We start from the raw sequence: 19,772 nt of genomic DNA, 5'->3' as shown, positions 1-19,772 counted from the left end.
CACATAAGACTCCTTACGTGCGCAAATGCGAAAGCGTTTCAAGTTCTGTTACCTCCTCTACTGCTTAGTAATTAAGGAATCATTGATAATAATTATTAATTAATAATTAAAATAGTACAAAAATAAATTCACTTTTAATTATTAATTAATCGCGTGTTATTACTAATAATTAACCGCTTATAATTATGTATGAATATTATTAATGAATCAGTTCCATTAATTTTACTGTTCGTTCAATAGGGGATACTCAAAATTCCGCAAGAGCGCTTTCCCACATACCTATGTTGCCAAAGGCAAGATGGCCGAATGTTCTATAAAAAAAAGTGCGAGGCCTACAGGTCAGGCGGTAAGGGTGTGGACAGAACGTAAGAAACGCAATTTGGAAGAATCAAACAAAAAAAGTAGTCCTTCTTCACCTTCGTTTCAGCTGGAAAAGCATTTCGATAAGAGTGGTGTCTCTGTGATCAAGAGCGCGGTACCCTGTCGACACATGACGACCTCTACTCGTCATCGGCGCTTCTTTGAAGCTGAAAGAGGAGAAAAGAGCAAGAAGGGCTGAGGACACGCACCGCCACGCCGTTGACGAGCAGTCCGGCCACGTTGAGCGGGGAGAGGACCACCACTTCGGGAGTCAGGCTGCTCATGTGGCTGCCCACGCTGCTCGTCAGCGTCAGGCTGCTGGACGAACCGTGGCTGCCCGTCGACAGCCGGTGCGCCACCTGCGCCAACGATCATGGAACGGTTTAGGATTGCGCTACTCATTTCCCTATTCCCTTACAAATATGGCCTATAGACAGTCTATAGAGTTCTTACAGCCTCTATTGCCCTCCTATAGATGCCCCTTTTCATCTATTCATCGTCTGTCTATAGACAAGTCTACTAAACGTGTATGGCCATAAATCTATAGATTGTCTATAGACTGTCCATAGGATTTGTATCGCCTACAGACTGTTCTCTAGGATTTGTCTCTAGAGAGTCTATAGACTTTATAGTCAGAAGTCTATGGATCGTATATAGACTGTATAAAAATGTTTGTAAGGATTATTATTGTGCGTGCATGACGCTTTCACAGTTTCGCGGCTTCAGAAACTGGTTTGATTTCCATCACCTTAACCATACGCAGTTGTAGAAGTCGTTTGCCATTTAGAGTGTGATTTCTTTTACACGTGACTTTTTTTAACTTAGAAGGGACAGTAACATAGAAAGTCCTGGACGTTCAAAACCTCGATTGCAAACATTTTTACACAGTCTACAGACTTTCCATAGTCTTCTGTCTATAAAGTCTATAGACTTTCTACAGGCAAACATTTTAGTAGACTTTTGTCCATAGACCATCTATAGACTATGAACAGACAAACTAGAGTCTATAGAGCCTAGAGTCTAAGCAGATTTGGAGTCTAACCATATGTTTTGAACATAGCCCTTATAAAAATGGTCTATTGAAGTCTATGGACTTCATATAGACTCTATTGCCTTCCTATCTCTCTAGACTCTATAGAATTTAGTTTGTATGTTCATACTCCATAGACCGTCTATAGACTATGAACATACAAACTAAAGTCTATAGAGTCTAGAGAGATAGGAAGGCAATAGAGTCTATAAGAAGTCCATAGACTGTCTATAGACCATTTTTATAAGAGCTATGTTAAAAACATGGTTAGACTCCAAATCTGCTTAGTATATTTGTTTGTTTTTTGGGGGGGAGGGGGGGACGAATTCCCCAGCCCTCTTCCATTTTCCGCGGTCCCGTGGCATACTAAGTACCTTTGAGTCCGCGGAGGAGCTGGATGAGGAGCCCCTGCCCGAGTCCAGGCTCGAGCTGCTGTGTCGGGACTCGACGCTTCCGCCGCTGGGGCTGTCGCGGCCGGGGTTGCTGCCGCTGCTCACACTCGTTACACCGCTGTCACAGTCCAGCGAACCTCCACCGCCCCCGATGAAACACACCCGGCCCCCACCGCCACCTGCGACACACAAACACACACTCCACCACTCAGCCACGCACTCGTCGTTCGCTTGTTAATGCGAGAGCATTATATATGGCTCCGTCGCGTCAGCGAAAAGTGCCCGCAATTTTGCCCGCACGATTACGTCGTTCTCTGAAGATAAATGAGTGAAAGTGTGATTGTGGCAGATAGTGCGTGATAAAATGTTGCCGTGGAAAAAATTTGGTTGATGAGGTGCAATTAGTTACTTAATCAGACGCGAAGAAACGCGAAAAAATACACTTAGACGTCAAAATAGCCATGGACGTCGTTATAGTACACGGACGTCAGAACAGTCACGGACGTCAATACAGTATGTGGACGTTTTGCGTCCGCACTGCTCCAATGCGGCTAGCCACAATGATCTCACAGTTTTTTTAGCGCGTCACTGATCACACGCAAACCGCGAAGCGGTGCAAGTGCAGTAACAGTCGACCTCTGTTTGGTTGCAGTATTACATTCTCTAGCACCCGGACAACGGGTTACATGGGACCAGATCTCCTGAAATATCCTAGGTATTCATTCCAGAAGCGCCAGTAATATCTCGGCTTCTTCACTCATACGCACTGCATCTCTTTACCGCTGTTCACGCTTTGACACCGGTGGGCTGCTTACTGTGTGTTATTTGTAAGTCAACGGCTGAACAAACTTTGCGTACAAATTGAGGGGCAATAATCTTTTACGCATGGGCGTTATACACCGCTTTAAGTCAGAGCTATATAGGTATGTTGCTGGGCGAGTTGGTTTTGACACATTTTGAGAAGCACAGCGTTGCCAGACAACGGGCGAGATTAAGGAAGACAGACAACTGCGATGTGTGTGAGTCCAGCTCCACCAGCACTGTCATTCTGAAATTGTGTTTTGAGCCACCAATTCAATCCGGCTACGTTCCGGGGGAGGGGGGGGGGGGGAGGGTATTATTTAAGCGGCAATATTTCAGCACTTAAGTTAGCAGACTCACCGGAGGGGGGCAGTCCGGGCGGCAGAGGCGTGGTGGGCATGCCGACCGGAGTTCCCGGGTGACTCTGGGGTCTCGACAAGGGTGCCATCTGGAGGGAAGAGGAAAAAAAAATACCAATGTGAGCAGCCCTCCTGGAAAAGCCTGCGCCCAGTCAAGGAAAGTGTCGTCAATTTAACAAAGCACACCTTCGTGAGCAAAACCTCGCCCACCCTAGCCCAATCCAAACCGGTACAGTGGGATACAACTCAAGAACGGAGCGGCGAATGCCCCTCAAAAGATGTCCTCCGTTCAATGGCGTCCGCCAGTTGTCGTGACATCGCGGCTAATCCACCTAATGCGTTATTAATCCCTTTGCACCCGCAAGCCCCCACGGTGTCACACTAGCAGTGATTAAGCACGATACCATAACAATCGATGGACGCCATTGGCTGGATGGATTTCCCGTAGGGATCAGCAGCCGAGAGTCAAAGCCACTGAATCATCACGGCGGATTTATTAAAATCTCTGAAATGGCGCAACGCCAAACATTAATCTCCCTGAATATGCATACTTTTGGTTTACGGGGTTTATTTATTTATTTTATTTCATAAATACTGCCGACTGCCCTTTGGCGGTCAAGGCAGGAGTGCAGAAAGATAAAAATAAATACAAAGCAGTAACAACGAAATAACAGCAACAAAGGGCGATTACAGTACGAGGACAAAATTGAATAAGACCAACGGGAAGCAAAAAAAGTACAGGCAAATCATCCGACGTCGAACTAAGTGAACAGAATAAAAACAAGGAAACCGAAATACACTGTGTACTAGACGCGCTACTGCGATACACGAGACGAAACAGCAGACAAGAAAGATGCTGAAGATACCAGGTTGGTGATATCGCTTGGCAGTCTGTTCCATTCGGAAATGGTGCGTGGAAAGAAGGAACAAGAATATGCTTTTGTTCGGCATCGTGGCATCAAGATAGTTCTTTCGTGTTTGTTACGGGTGGGTGCGTTGTGTTGTATTGCATGTAACTCTGAAAATTCAGTTCTCAGAGTTATTCAGAGTTCTGGGAGGCTTTGGTTTAACGCCCCAAAGCCTCCATCAAAATTCGGCCGCTGCGGCCGGCATGGAATCCGCGTCTTTCGGGACAACAGCCGACCACTATAATGAAGACTGAGCCACCGCGGTGGCTTAATCCTCTTGAATACAGCAGCAGTCCTTGCACAAAGAAATTTCCTTGGAATCCCGTGTAAGTCAAACACCCCACCGCTCTATTCGGTCCGTGAGAAGCGCCGAGGAACATGAACCCGTTCTCTGTATGTGGGCGACCAACGTACTGCGCGGGAGGTTGCCTTAAATGCTCAAGCAGCTTTCTGGAAAGCAGCGGCCGAGCAGACAACGGCGCTCATGAAGTGATAAGAAAACGGGCGACCATTAGACACTTATAGTTCGCCGTACGGAACGGGCTTACGTACGCAGGAACGTTGCGGGTCGCGAGTGCGCATGCGTTCCGTACCGCTGGGCCGCTTGCGTACGTAAGCACGTATCGTGTCGTTGCGTGCGTGCTCTACGGGCACGTCACGGGTTGCGTTGGCAAGATGGCGGCGCCCTGCTCGCCCGCTTCGGAATAAATGCATGTCACCGCTGGATTTTTTGACGCGATAGTTCGCTCAAATGGTAGCGGTTCGCTTTTATTTCGCACACTCTCGCCCACGCGTAGAGGTATTAGTGATAACTAGCCCCGGTTTTTCAGATCATTTGGCGATTTTCAAGCTCTTAGGCCTAACTAAATGCCCTGTTAGGGTGGCAGTCTAGCCACCCTAGCACTGTGTTTACCTCGCAAGAACGACACCTTGCGAAGCAGTTGTCTAGCTTTTAGTCACTTGTTACATTTTGTTCTGTTCGCATAGTTTTTTCTTGCTGGAAGGAAAAAGGATCGCAGTGCACCCACCCTAATTGTCAGTTGCTACGGATGAAAATTTCTTCAACACAGCGTTGATGTGCTTTGGCGTCTTGTCAATAGATGGCGGTACCGCTTATGCGTGCCCGAGGGACGCTATGGCACGGCCAGCTAAAAGTGTCGTGTTTACACTATTTGCAGTGCACGCAACGCAGTAAGCGATGCGTGTGGAAGCTTACTGCGTACGCCAAACTAAAAGTGTCTATTGAAACGTGTATGCCTAGGAACGAACACTGCAAGCACAGGGGCAAAACGCACAGAAAGCGACAGGCGATAGCCTGCCGCATCCTGTACGCTTTAACGCTCGACCGGTGTCGTCTCATATCGCACCTGCGGAGGATTACGTGGCAAGGTTACTATAGCGCGCAAAACACAAGGGACCGCGTATAAGAACGCACGGAACAGACCGCTAGCGCCGAGTTCCGTGAGCGACGCGTGTCCCGTGAGTTCCTTTACACGGTGCCTTATGCTTTTTCGCTCAGTAGCCATGTCGCAGCCATTCTCCAAGCATCAACTGCTCCAACTTTCCTCTTTAGTGAAGTTAGACGACACCCGTGAGACGCCGACGGAAGAGACGTTTAGCCTCTCAACACGACTCACCAGACCACGTGCACGCAATGGTCACGTGATGATTCACCTAACGGCCGAGTGCCGCGATCTGTCGAATGCACGGCCTATATACGGCCGCCCATATCACCTACAAAAACGAAAGCGCCCCGCGTGAGAGCGCAAGAACCACAAACAATGGCTACATTTCAGGCGCCGCTGTTCCGAGGACCCCAGCGACGGCCTTAATCCGCGTTTGTACAGTAAGCTACGAACCGCGTGCGTGCGCTTGTTCGCGCATGCGCACTTCCACACACGCCTGTGAACCGAACAGGTGTTTGGTGCAAGCTTTCCTTCGATCTCCCTTCCGAAACGCGCCCCTCCGTTTGCAGAAGCGAGCAACAGTATCTGCTCGTCCCAGCAGCATGCGCGGAGATCGCGTCGCCCCAGCACACGTGCTGCCAGAACCTTCACTCCTCGCCTTCGGGAAGGGCCGACACACGGAGAGGAAAAAGGGAAAAATAAGCAACCAAGGAAGCAACGAAGGAGCCAAGAATCAACGAAGAACCAACAAAGAATCGACGGAATACCCATCATAGAATCAGCAAATAAGCAACAAAGAATCAGCAACAAAGCAACAAGGAATCAACAACGAAGCAACAAGGAATCAACAAAGAAGCAACTAAGAATCAACAACGAAGCAACAAGGAATCAACAAAGAAGCGACAAAGAATCAACGGAAGACCCATCAAATAATCACCAAATAAGCAACAAAGAATCAACAAGAAAGTAACAAAGAAGCAACAAGGAATCAACAGAGAATCAATGAAAGACCCATCAAAGAATCAACAAAGAAGTAATAAGGAATCAGCAAAGAAGTAACAAGAAATCAACGGAAATTAACAAAGAATTAATAAAGAGTCAACGAAGAACACAGAACCAGCGAAAAGCAACAAGGAAGCAACGAAGAATCAACAAGGAATCAACGAAGAGGAAGCAAAGAAACAACGAAAGAAGCAGCGAAGTATGAAAGAAGCAGTGGCCTTCCACCCGGCCCTCGGACAGCTGTGCGCGGCGAAGAGGACGCTACAGAGCGGAGGCGGAGGGCCTAATCCGAGCATCGCGAGCGCCAGATGACATCGGCAGGGGAGCGAGGGGCGTATCTGGGTCACACGCGAGACGTGGAAGAAAAAAAAAAAGGCAGAGGAGCCAATATCCACCAAGGAGGCAGAACCGAAAACGGAGGCAAGCAGCAGCAGCAGAGACGGCGGCGTAAAAGTTTATGACGGCGGGCACAGAAGAAAAAGGCGGGCAAAGGGCGGAGGCGCATATAGGGAACCGACTGCGACAAAAACAGTCGCCCACGGAAGACAACGCCGGCAGACGACGCATTAGAAAAACACAGCCCGCGCGAACGGAGAGACCAGGCACGATCCAACATAGAAACTGTAATAAAATAAGGTCGGGCTGCACGTCAAACTCTTTGTCATAAGCGACGCTGTCTCACTCGCGGAGGGAACAGAGAGACGGCAGATGGCAGCGTGGAGCGCTGTCTAAAAGAACAAACAATCGAATGGGAGGGGGCACTGGAAATAAGGGTGACAACGCTCGATGCCTATTATTGTTCCCGTGCTGTTGACAACTTCCGCAAAGCGCGCACTTTTGCACAATTTGCGGCGCTTTTAATTTATATCGGTTTTGCGCACGTCCTTGCCTTCTATAAGGGAGACAGTGATTCCCTATTATCGGGGGCCGATTAACGGCAGCACATGAGAACAATATTAGTACAATCTTTCTCACCACCCATCACGATCTAAGAAAGAAATTATCCGCAGTGAGTAGCAGACAACAGAAGAGGTGCACTTGGACACTATCAAAGAGCGGTACGGTTTTCACGTTGCTAAAACGAGCAGACGTGTGACAGCATGCGCTTAGCCTGGTTTGCTCATGGTCTCCCTCTTCTGGGCACGTCTGGCGACGATATTAGCTCTGGTTAAGCTCTCATCGAGGTAAGGCTGATTTAATGGTTTATGGTGTTTAGCGTCCCGAAGAGACTCAGGCAGTGAGGGACGCCGTTAGTGGAGGGCTCCGGAAATTTCGACCACCTGGGGTTCCTTAACGAGCACTGACATCGCACAGCACACGGGCCTCTATAGAATTACGCCTGCATCGAAATTTGACTAACCCGCGTCTTTCCGGTCAGCAGCCGAGCAGCAAAACCAGTAAGCCAAAACGGCGGCTTTTAAGCTGCACATTTGGAAAAAATCAACGGGAAAGAACAACGGGACGGAAGCAAGGCAACACAGCTTCCGTCCCGTTCTTCTTTCGCGCTGGTTTTTTCCAAACATGCATCCTCTCCAACTTGCCCTGTTCAGCATCCTGATACCCTCGCGCCGCAGTTTGACGTTGATGAAGACGACGATGTGCAATGCAGAGCGCGAAAGTGTTTTGCAGTTCCACACGAGACGTGATCGGCTGCGGCGATAGCCCAAGCAGTGCCCTCGTTCACTGGCCAGCAAAGCTGATCTGTTCCCGCCGCAACGCGGGTTCAAATTCCAGTCGCGGCAATATTTATTTCGTTTCGGCATGGGTTGTTGCTATGCTAAGTTTTGCCAAGGTCACCTTCAAGTTCAAGCTTCACAGAAATTCGGTGAGCCGGCTCGACTTCGCGAAGTAGCGCTTTCGCACTAAAACACGACTTGCACAATCTGTCCATTCTAAAGGTCGAGGTAAAGAGATTCGCTCTCCTTACCCCAGCACCACCAATCAGAGATTTCCATGTTCCAGCGATATGTTGCCATCCACTGAAGACAGCCGGTATCCGCCTAATACCCCACGATGTTTTGTAGTTCTTTGTTTGTTTACAATCACTGAGGAGTCGTAAGAAGTCTATCTCTCCCAATGGCTGGCACAGAGGGGACAGAAAGCGACGCCCGTGCGGGTATCGAGGTAAAAGCGGGGTATCTCGCAGACCAAAAGCAAACCAAACCGAATCACGGCGAGGCCGACGGGACAGAAATAGCTTTACGACCGTGGCAAATGTCAGCAAGCCGCATCGCGAGATACACAACGAACTCGCGACGCAAACACGCTGGCCGATATCACGCGCCCCGATCCGCAAGCCTAATCGGCCGGTGTACGTGTAGAACGCGTTCCCGCCTTGTAAGCGGGTACAGTGTACGAGCGAACAGGGACCGCTCTCAATCTGCCGGGCGCTCAAATCTCGCTCTCGCAACGAGCGACGCCTCCACCATCAGGGGCGCTGAAAGACAACGCTCGGCCCTGAAAGCCAGTTTCCAGAATGGCCCTTCTTTTCAGTAACGTCCTGCGCATGCGCGTAACCTGGCGACGTAAGCTGGCAAAGCACTTCGCGACAGGTACGTCCACGGATCGGTCAGGCACATTTTCTTCCTTGTCAACTAAGCCAGTACTGCTCTTAGCTGTTCCCCAAAGTAAGCCCGAGAGGATACTGTCAAAGCATCTATAATTGTCACTGCCCTTCGCATCCCTTTTTCCTCAGGTCAAACCTGTAATTGCCAAATACAATTTTTGTTTCGGAGTCCAGAGCGGAAACACATATTGAAGAAGGAAAAAACGTTAGCACAGGGGTCCATTCAATCGAGGCGCGTGGATGAGTTTTTCCTCTATTTCGTCATTGCAGGATAAACTTCGGCTGCCTTCAACGAATTGGCAACGCCGCTGTAACGTAGCAATTCTGTGATCTGAGGTTCTGACCCTGCATCGCCCAGCCAAGTTTGCCATTACGGATGGGCCCTAACGCCAGCCGTACATCATCATTCGTCGACGTTGTAACATACGAGTTCTGTTATTGAAGGTACTTGCATCGCCCAGCCAACATGGCCATTATGATGGGCCCCAAAGCCAGCTGTATAGCATCTTTCGTCGCTCAAGTACAACTTCAGACTGCGCTTCGACCCGACAAACGACTACACGGCCCTGAAATTCATGACTGACGAAACATCAGGGATGCAGCCACCGTACAACCAGGTCACACCGCACCGCGAAGACCCAGCCGACAAAAACGAAACAGAAACGACAACAGATAAAAAATGCTTCTCATTACGAATCGACACGAGGAAAAAGATAGGAGGAGGAACAAGTGGCAGCATAAGGAACCGGCCGGCATCACAACACAGTCGCCCACGGCCACAACACGCATATGGCCGAGCGCACCACAACGCCCGGCCGACGAAAGGGGCCCGGAGCGCGTGGGAGTTCAGAAATCGGGCGATCTTCAGCCGCGCCGCGGCGGGAACGGGATCGAGGCGACCACGCAAGCAAGCGGCCACGGGGCCGCGTAAGCGCCGAAACAGATGGCCGCCCATTATACGAGCGCGTATTCGTCCCGCGCGAAGGTGTCTTCGCTTTCAATTCCCACCCTCGTTTAAGATTCAAAGCGACGTTAGCGTCACCTCGGGGGCGTTTTAAGGCGAAAGCCTTTAATGCCTCATCGTTGTCGACAGAAGGTTGTCAGCAGAGGTACGTGTCACGCTTTTCGGTTGGTCGAAATGGTTATGACGTCAGAGTGCGCGGATTCGCAGTAATGAGGTCATCCACGGATGCCCGACGCCCCCTTTTGGAGCAGACGAACACTAATAAAACAGTTGTCATCCGCTCCGGCAGGGGGCGTAAGGCGACCGTGGGTGACCACATGCCTCATTACTGCGAAAAGAGTCATGGATACAACCGAACTCATCGAAGCAGATAGAGAGTCATGCTAAAGAAGCAGTCAAAGTGTGTAGTTGTAATGTGTAGTCAAATAAAGCACTCGTACAGCTCAAACAGTCTCGCAGCCAATGCCAAACAGTGCACCAGGAAAGGCTTTCGCCTTGCAGCACTTCAGAGAGCCAAAGTGCCCCCTGATTTTTTTCGTCCCGCGAGAAGGTGTCTTCGCTTCCAATCCTCGCCCTCGTTTAAGATACAAAGCAACGTTAAAGGCATCTCGGGGGCGTTTTTCGCAAGGTTCGCGCCGAAACGACGCCGCAGTGAGAGCACAATCGCGAAGGAGGCGCGCGCTACCACCACCTGGTGTTGAGGAGACGGCTCGACAAAGAGCGAAACCTCGAATACCGCGTCGCAGAGGTCGCGCCCACGGTGCCTCCGCTAGCCAGCCGCGCCAGCGCGACCCACACCCAGGTAGAAGAGAGACGACGACGATATACGTGGCTCCGGGGAAAGACCGGGCCGCGCGTGTCACCGGCGCCCGATCGAGCGCGGCACCCTGCATAACGACGCCCCCGTCGAGACCCCTCCCCTCACCTCCAAGGTCGCCGTCGTCATCAGCCGCCGCCAAGGGAAGCCCACTCGCATTTCCCCCCCTCATCGCTTTTACGCAAGCGCCGGCAGGAACGAGCGGGTCGCACGCTAGGCGCGCGCACGGAGCCAGCGTGCTGCCTTTGCATACAGCGATAGGCGCCTCCGCGTGCGGACGCCGCTATCTGCGAGGGGCATCGGGGCGCCGCAGTGAGATTCCCTATCGCGCGAACGCGTGGTAGACCGTCTGAAGAGAATGCGATGCTCGATCAGCACTCGCGCCGCGGGGCTATCGATAATTGGCTCAGCGCTTAACCCCGCGGTGCCAGTCGAGCTGAGGAGCGACGCGGCCATTTATGCGAAATCTTGCTCCCACCGCGTGTTATACTGCGCTCCATGGGTGCGCTTGAAGCTTGGAGGCTTGCACTGCCCGCCAGGGGCCGGTACACACTCGTGCGCTTTCCTGTCCCCACTTTCACGGATGTTTATTTCTTCAGTGTTCAGCATTACGTCTGCCAGCATGTCTTCATTCCCGAGGTGAGCAACTGTATAGTCAGTCAATGAGTGGCGGGAGGCGCGGCCTCGTCAAGCAACGGTCGCCATGCTTATCCTAGCCGCCCCTTCCTTAGCACTAAGCGAAGAGAGTGAAAGCATCCTGCTGAAAAGTATTGCACTAAGGTATTTGTTTAGGCTAGCCGGTACATTGTTAAAGCTGAAGGCACAGCGCACGAAAGACAGGACTAAGGTAGGGACAAACACAGCGCTGACTTGCGACTACTTTCGTGCGTACTTTCGTGTTTGTCCCAACCTTAGTCCTGTCTTTCGTGCGCTGTGCCTTCAGTTTTAATCCTGCTGAAAAATTTCCAGAAGAACCCCGCTCCCACAACTGCTACAAACAAACGAAGCATACATCAGCTCAATGACGCAACGAGTATCCTCCGCGAGTTATATAAAGGTACGACTAGAGGCGGCACATTGGGCTAGTTGGTGTGACATAACAGATACGACGCAGGAGAGACAAGGACACTAAGTTTATCTCACTACGTTCTAAACACGAATACGTTTATATGGAAGTAAAAAGGGACTAATCCGTCCTCCAGCGCACTCCATTTCATAATAGGAAGTGCGCTAGAGGATGGATTATCCCTTTTTACTCCCTTCTGCTTAGAGTGTATGTCCTGTCCCTGCCGCGCTGTCTCTCTTCGCTATGGCTATAGACACTCAGCTCAACCAGAGGAAGGAGCAATGAACTTTTGGACGGCAACTAATTACAAACTATACATTCGTCACGGGCGCCATTTTGTTGCTCAGGGCGAACCTATCAGGAGCGCAAGCATGCAGGGGCAGGAGGAGAGAATCGCTTCAGGCACGCCGGCGGCCTTGAGCACAGCTCCGCAGACAACAAAACGGCTGCCGCTGCATGTACCCAGACCCTTCTGGCACAGCCCTCTACTCACGCCCAGCTTCGCGCCGTTCTCGGCGCTGAAGCTTCGCCGCAGAATCTTGAGCCCGCGTCGGAACACCCCGGCGGTGGAGCGGCGCCGGGACAGGTGGACGCTCTTGCGAGACACATTGTCGTCCGCGTCGTCGCGGCTACGCTGCTGCTGCCGCACGCTGGGGTAGCAGAGCACGCCCTGGCTGGTGGCTCCGCACAGGTCCACAAAGCTGTGGCTGCGGTGCTCAAGGGGCAGGAAGTACGCAGAGAAGGCGCCGTCGGGCTCGGCCGCCCGGGCCCACTCGAGGTCTTCGAGCCGGCTAGTCAACATCTTGACCACGAGGTGAATACTGCACGACGGATTCACAGCGCCCTACCTCCACTCTGCGAAAGAGGGGGCTCTCATTTTCACAATAAACTGAACGTTCCTTAGCTTATTGCTAGGTGTCTGTTGTCTTGTAAGCAGTTGTCTGTCATCCAGTATCCAGCGGTTGTCTTCCGTACTTCTTGTGGTATCCTGTATATGTCGCTGGTTTACCGCTGCTGTCATTCAACGCTGGACTATCGCAGGTCTTCTCGGCTCTGACCTTGCCGCCGGCGCAAAGTGGTCACATTCTCCCACAGGGTCCACGTACATTGAAGAAGAGCTTCGGACGTCAGCACATTACGACCGGTCGGACTGTCCGAGGAGTCAGGTATGTCCAGGAGGGTGGTCACAAAATTCGAAAGAGCACGCGATCACCAGGTATATCCTGTCGCAGAGCGCCACGAATCAGGGACACGATTCAAATGACTTTCAACCTATAGCGCCACATTAAACAGCACCGGTGGGCAGACTCGCACACAACTTCTCACAAAAGCAAAAAAAAAAATAGAGAAGGCGGGGGGGGGGGGGGGGGGGACACAGCAGAGAGGCACGAATTCAGGCAGCCGGGTTTCCAGTGGTCGGTAAATCGTTCTCGTTCTTCCACAGAGGACAGCAGAGTCCGGAGCTCCCCGACGCCCGAAGCAGACTGCCGGGTCGGAACCGACGGTGACGAAGCGTGATCGGACCACGCCGTTGCGCAAAGGAGGATGCCTTCGCCGCCGACTCCTCAAGGTGCGCGCTACCACCAGAAGGGGCGCGGAAGGTCCTTGCGAAATCCGCTCGGCTCACACGAGGCGTTGGCCAGCATACCACGCAGTCGCTATGTGATGTACTACTACCCGTGCATGAGCGAAAGCAACGACGAAGCGGCCTGGGGAACGGAACGCGCGCTACGCTCTCGACTTTGGATGAGGTCGCGCGCTGTAAACACGCTTGCACGGAGGGAGCGTCGGGTGGTTGTCACGCGACGGACGTGTAGCTGCTACAGTTGGCCAACGCGCGCAGGACTTTGATCTTGGGAGATGCAAACAGTCCCGCGGAACGATCGCGGTCCAGGACGTGGAAAGCCGGCGTCGCGAGGTCGATCAACAGACGCGACGGGACATGCAAGCCGCAGACGTGTGGTCAACACAGGACGGCTCGCTTTTCAGTCTAACCCGCGGACGCGTTGCGAGTCGTCGCGAACCTTGTTGCCAGTTGAGCTGGATCGACACACTGCGCTTGCAATACTGGCTCGGAACGCAGCCGGGGTATTAAAGAGGCCTTCGGGGCGTAGTCAACAATTCGTCAAAAGCTGGTCGCAACTGCTCCTACGTTTTTGTACCGTCCGAAGTTGCGATGGCTTTACGCCGATACGATGTCGGTCAACAGTGCTGGATCGTTGGGCTTGCTACAAACTTTCCTCTCGAACCTGGCTGCCTTGCTAAACAGTCAGGTGACTATTCAACGCCTCAGTCTATGCCTTCTCAACAAACCTCTAGAACAGTGGATGTTAACCTTTCGTATCCCTCGTGCTCTTCACCAGACTGGTCTATTTACGAGTAAGTAACGGCGCTACCTTACTATGTCTGCGGAGCTACACAGTGACACCGTGAGGTGCCACCGCTGCGGGGAGTCACCACCGCTTCAAAGCAGTACGCGCTAGATCCGGTGAAGACCTCTTCCCTCAAGACACAAGACAGTCAGTTCCACAAGAATGCAGCCACGAAGTTGAAGCCGTGTTACAGACACCCACCGGGGAAACCTAAGAGACCTAAGCGCTTTCTCGTTGACTGAGCACAGAATAAAACGCGTCTCGAAGTATGACTCTGCGGTAATCCTCTCCAACGCGGGCACACGACGCGAGATGACACGGTCCAGGTGCTCGGCGGAATTGTGTTCCCAGTGGAACAGTTCAGTACACAAACACAAACACCAAAGTACTTCACACAGGGTAGCCAAGTGCACGCCTCCGCAACCTGTAGATTAAATCCGCGATGTCTGTGTATTCAAGCTCTCCGGCAGGAACGAAGTAGTTTGCAGACGATACAGATGCTTATGAGACCGATGTTCCAATGCTCAGGCTCCTAGACAAAGGATTTCGGCAGGTCCCAAATCCATTTTGCGAGTGAAGACACGGGGTTATTTCTGTATCAACAGCCCACTTGTTGGAACTCATCCGCATAGAAGACGTCGCTGCCTTCGAGGTTCGTGGCCTTCATCCAAAATGTTCCAAAGCCTCGTCTAAAATGTTCTGGCGGCAGACCACCGCTCCGAAGCGTCCAAGAGGCACCTTGCCAGTCCAGCACACTTCGGCGAAAACAAATTATCCACCTAGCCTAGTTAGCACGTTCCTGGACTCAAACCATCACAGCAACGTGAGCGGAATTCCGGTATCCGGCAACCATGCCCCAATGTCCATATGGCCGTTGATACCCATCCCAAGCATCCAGGACCGCCATCTTCTGTTCAGCGTATTTCAGCGATACGAAATTCTCTTCCAGGCTCGCTTCCGCACCTGCCAGTTCCACTGAATCCAAACTCCGGCAATCGCCGGCGGTCAGCACACTTGCTATGGCCTCCCGTCGCAAGACAAGTCTCGATGCCCGGACGGCCGGTCAAGCCCTTTCAACAGCCCGGAAGATAGAGCTTCCCGAGAGATGAGCACTTGCGCCGGTGTGCCGGTTTCAATCCTGTGCGTCTTCACTTCAGATCGATCCGATGAAGGAATCGTCACGGTCGGGGAATTCCAGAGGTGCGTCGCATCGGTGCCTCAAGGTGTCCAGATGGCTCCTCTGTCCGGCGACAGTCCACTCTGAAGCTCTGAAGCGCCACAGGCGAGGCGCCCTTCCCAAAAAGTAAGCCCCACACCGGCTCGCACACGGAGAGAGAGAGAGGGGGGGGGGGGGTCCCACCAAACACAAGAAGACGAACAAGTGCACACGCAAGGCCCTTCACACGGGGAGCCGGTTACAGCGTGGCGGGCGCCGCCCAGAAGCCGTCCGAGAGCGACAGGCGGGCACGACCGGCGACCACGGCGGCGGGACCAGCAGAAGCAGCAGGTGCGGCACGCACGGCGAGGAGACGGCCGCCGGCTCACGTACACTGGACGCGCCGAAGGAGATCCAGCGCATGTGCACGATGCGTAGTACGTGCCCGAGCTTGCGGGCACGCTCTCCAAAGCGTCGAGGACTCGTCGCCGTCGAATAGCGGGCCGCGAGGAGGCGGTCGGGCCGCCGGTGAGCTGGTCTACTACCGCGTTCCTCCGGACACAGTCCGCACATCGGACGGAACGGAGTCGGGCGGACGACAGATGGGGGCTTTGGCCCTTATAAATGTGGTCTATAGACAGTCTATAGATTTCTTCCAGAATCGAATGCCTTCCTATAGTTATTTCCTTTTGTATATTCACAGTCTATAGATTTTCTATTGACAAAAGTCTAGTAAAAGTGTATGGTCATAAATCTATAGATTGTCTATAGACTACCTATAGAATTTGTACTGCCTCTAGACTACTCCCTAGGATTTATCTAGAGCCAATCTACAGACATTGTAGACGAAAATCTATGGTCAGTGTATAGACTGTCAAAAGAAAATTTTTGTAAGGGTTGAGAACCTTCCACCTACCGACCACGGCTTGTTTACCGCTTGAAAACGACGCCGTGAATAGTTAGGAGATGCGGAGTGGGCGCACACACAGTAATGTGACCGTTTCTTGCGGGCCGTCTTGCAGCGTAACGGGTGACACTAATGCGCCCCATTCGAACAAGACGGCAAAGGCAGTGGAAACGTTGAGTCCGCTCACCTGACCTTAATAAACTTATTCAGTCCAATCTACATCAGTCAAATCATGACGGCGAAGTGAGCTACTTGCCGTACCGCGAACACACGGCGCGCAACGCTAAATTCATGTGGTGGCGCAGCATGTAGTAGCGCGGAAAGCACGGCACATGTTCGCGCATAAACACATACACACACAGGCACACAGACACACGGAGCGGCGTGTGCCCACGTGAATTTCGAGAGCAGGCGTGCACCGCAGAGAAGCGTAGGGGTCAAGAGAGGGAGGGGGGAATCGTGCGGGCGAATAAGGCCTCCTACTCGCCACAGCCGCCGAAGCGGGTTCCCTTCCAAAAAAGCGCCAGTGTGGGCGACCGCCGAGAGGAGGAGGAAGGAGGGATTCCGAAACGCGGGGGCCGAGCGACCGGCCCAGGGCACCACCCTTCTTTCATCAGATAGCGGCACCTCTTGTATTCCTCTCCAGGCAAACCTTTTCCTGATTTCGAAAGAATAAGAAAAACAGCCAAGCACAGCTGTTTTTTCAGGAAGGCCTGCAGAGGAGCGCCATGAAATTTTAGGCCTTGTTAACACTCCGTTAACGAGTTTCAAGAGCGGTTTCTGCGCTAACACCAGAGCTCATTAATCGTACCATGACCTGAGAAGCGCAGCTTCGAAAACCGCCACAAATACTCACGTCACCCGTCGCCGGCAGGCTGAGCTGCTCAGGTGCCGCCAAAAACGTCGCACGACGTGTACCTTAGAAGTACATGCCCGGAGCTCATGGTACTCAAGCATATAGGATTGGTTTGGTTTGGTTTATGGGGTTTAACGTCCCAAAGCGACTGCAGGTTATGAGGGACGCCGTAGTGATCAAGATCTCCGGAAATTTCAACCACCTGGGGTAGGTGCCAGCAAACAGAAGGATCAAAATATGCCTGATTCATATCAACTTGCCCGCGTGGTCACCATGCTGAGGCTCATGGTACTCCCGGTGTGCCACCCACCGGAAGCTGGCCGCTGTAACTGACCGGGTTGTAAAACCAAAGTTTCAGAGATCGCGCGATTGAAAAGCTTCGAATCAAACGGCCGGACGGCGGCCTCTACTAAAATTCGGTCTCGCAGGAGTGAGCACGCAAGAAAAGGCTCTCTGCGGGTCTCGAAGCTACCGCATTCCTTTCTTACAGGGCTCGAATTTCCCCCGTGACCAGCAACTGTATACAGCTGCGCACGAGTGCTCCGGGAGACTTGGGCATGAGGGAACAGAAACTCGCTCTCCGGAGGCCACTGCGAAAGTCTTGCCTCATGGGCTTCCCATCATGCCCGCTTTGTGAATACAGCGCTCATAGTAGACAGTCGAACCTCGTTATAACGAAACGGTTTATAACTAAATGATGGATATAACGAAATGGTGGTTATAACGAAGGAATGACGATTCCCCTTGGAAGCTCAGCCAACACGGCCTACAACGAAGCTACGGCTATAACGAAGTAATCGACTTGCCCATTCAACTTCGTTATAACGAGGTTAAACTTTAGTTTTACACTATATTATGCGGCACAGTTTCTCGAAATGCCCATTCAGGAAGCGCTGCAGAGAGAACTCCCCAAGCCACTGATGCACCTGCGAATGAGCGGTAACACCGCACTTCGGAGAGCAGCGTTTCCCCGTCTACCGAACAGGATAAGCGCCATTCAGGCGCCGATGGATTAACCGCGCTCTCAAGAATTTTTTTTTTTTTTTCATGGATTCACCTTTAGATCATTCGGTTAAGGCGAATTTTTCCGACAGCATCATTTCACAGACGTCCATGGAATACGCTTCTAAGTATCGCACACTTTACGTATGAAGCACAGATCAGAAAAAAAGGACGTAACTTATAACTCGTTCCGTGCTCAGTCGTAAGAATCTAAAAGGAGTTGAAAGCACATTTACGTTAAGCCCGCCGAGGTCGGCACGTCAGCCGACTTAACCAGCACGTCCCAGCACCCAGGATGTATGCACTCAGAGACGCAATAACATCGGCTAAGCCCCCACTCAATGCACTGGGAGAGAGGGAAAGAGAGAGAAAAACGTCGAGTCGATGCCAAGGCTGTTCACTTACGACTGCATGCTCTTTCAGCGCGAAGCAATTTCGTCTCCCAAGCTCGCCCTTTGATCACCCAACGCTTCGCCGGTCGGCGCAGCAATCAACGCCGACTCGCTCCCTCATGGTTCAAGGACAGCTTTCAAAAGGAAATGATCTGTCCTGAAACGGACCAACGGCGGCGGCCTCTTGTCTCCGCGCGGAGCTCATAAGCCAAACGACCTGCCGGGCTCTGCAGAGCCATTCAATCGCGAATTTCATCCGGCAAGCATACACAATGGGAGAGCATTCAAGAAAGGGGGGGGGGGATCAACAAGTGCTCCGCCTGTTGGGCAAGCAACACAGCGGCGGCACCATTTCGCCGCTCCGTCGCGCGGCGTTCTTTTCAAGGTCGCCGTATAGCTGTTCCTGGACGGGAGAGATATACGCGAAAGCGCGATCAAGCGAGAATAAATGGGACTCATAAACATATTTTCGTTTGAAACCCTGCACTACGTCCAATCCAGTTGAGTGCAGGAAAAAGGAAGGATGCTGTGAGTGCGGCACGGAACGAGGACTGTGCATGGAGGCGCGATCTCCTGTGCGGTACGGTGCAGTGGGTTACGGTACGGTACGGCATGCTTTATCTTCCCGACCCTGCATCTGGAGTATAGGCGCGTTTACATGAGCGCTAGAGAAGTCGACTACAGTTCACTTCTTGAGGGAAAAAGCACGTTTTGAGAAGTAAAGGCGCGACTCGCCCTGTACTCTCTTCCTAGACGTTTTTTCACTTTCCCTGAAAAAGTGAACGGGTGTCGACTTCTGTCGCATTCGCCGCCGCGGTGGCTCAGTGGCTATGGTGCTCGGCTGCTGACCCAAAAGACGCGGGTTCGATCCCGACCGCGGCGGCTAGAATTTCTTTGGAGGAGAAATTCTAGAGGCCCGTGTACTGTGCGATGTCAGTGCACGTTGAAGAACCCCAGGTGGTCGAAATTTCCGGAGCCCTTCACTACGGCGTCTCTCATAGCCTTAGTCGCTTTGGGACGTTAAACACCACAAAAACCAAACTTCTGTCGCATTCATGTAAACACAGCTTATGAGGGACGCCGTACAGAACTGGAGAGCTGCAGGTTAATTTCAAAGTTCTGGTGCAGTTTTTGACGTGAGCTGACATCGCACAGCACACGGGAGTATTTAAATGTATTCGGTTTCAGCTGAAACAATGCAACCCCCCCCGCCCCCCCCCCCTCCCCCCTTCACGGGCGGGATTCGAACCTGCGACCTTCAGCTCAGAAGCCAAACGCAGTATAGCCACTAAAGACACCATGGCGGGTGACATCGATACGTACTCCCCGTTCTTTTCCCCCACCGCAAAATTGGCAGCTGTCTTCGCTAAATTCACTCGGCCTTAAAGACGTTTCGGTTTATAAAGCACGTCTTCA

At 52.1% G+C, this 19,772-nt stretch overlaps 1 protein-coding gene across 1 annotated transcript in view; it reads right to left on the bottom strand.

Annotated features, from left to right (window-relative positions):
- Positions 1–203: 203 nt before the first annotated feature.
- The window catches only part of LOC149349002 (caskin-2-like), a 281,321-nt gene continuing 261,752 nt past the window's right edge, over positions 204–19,772 (bottom strand). Inside the window, exons 13-15 of the mRNA XM_089541106.1 lie at positions 2,944–3,031; positions 1,765–1,961; positions 204–719 (exon numbers count right to left, since the gene is read on the bottom strand). Of these exons, the coding sequence (XP_089397232.1) occupies positions 501–719; positions 1,765–1,961; positions 2,944–3,031 (504 nt within the window). The 3' untranslated portion in view covers positions 204–500. The remainder of the gene's footprint in view (positions 720–1,764; positions 1,962–2,943; positions 3,032–19,772) is intronic.

The sequence above is a fragment of the Amblyomma mixtum genome, chromosome 4 (assembly GCF_055824585.1).
Source record: "Amblyomma mixtum isolate Tamu chromosome 4, ASM5582458v1, whole genome shotgun sequence".
In the NCBI taxonomy this organism is placed as follows: Eukaryota; Metazoa; Arthropoda; class Arachnida; order Ixodida; family Ixodidae; genus Amblyomma; species Amblyomma mixtum.
This window is presented reverse-complemented; position numbering and strand designations above follow the sequence as displayed.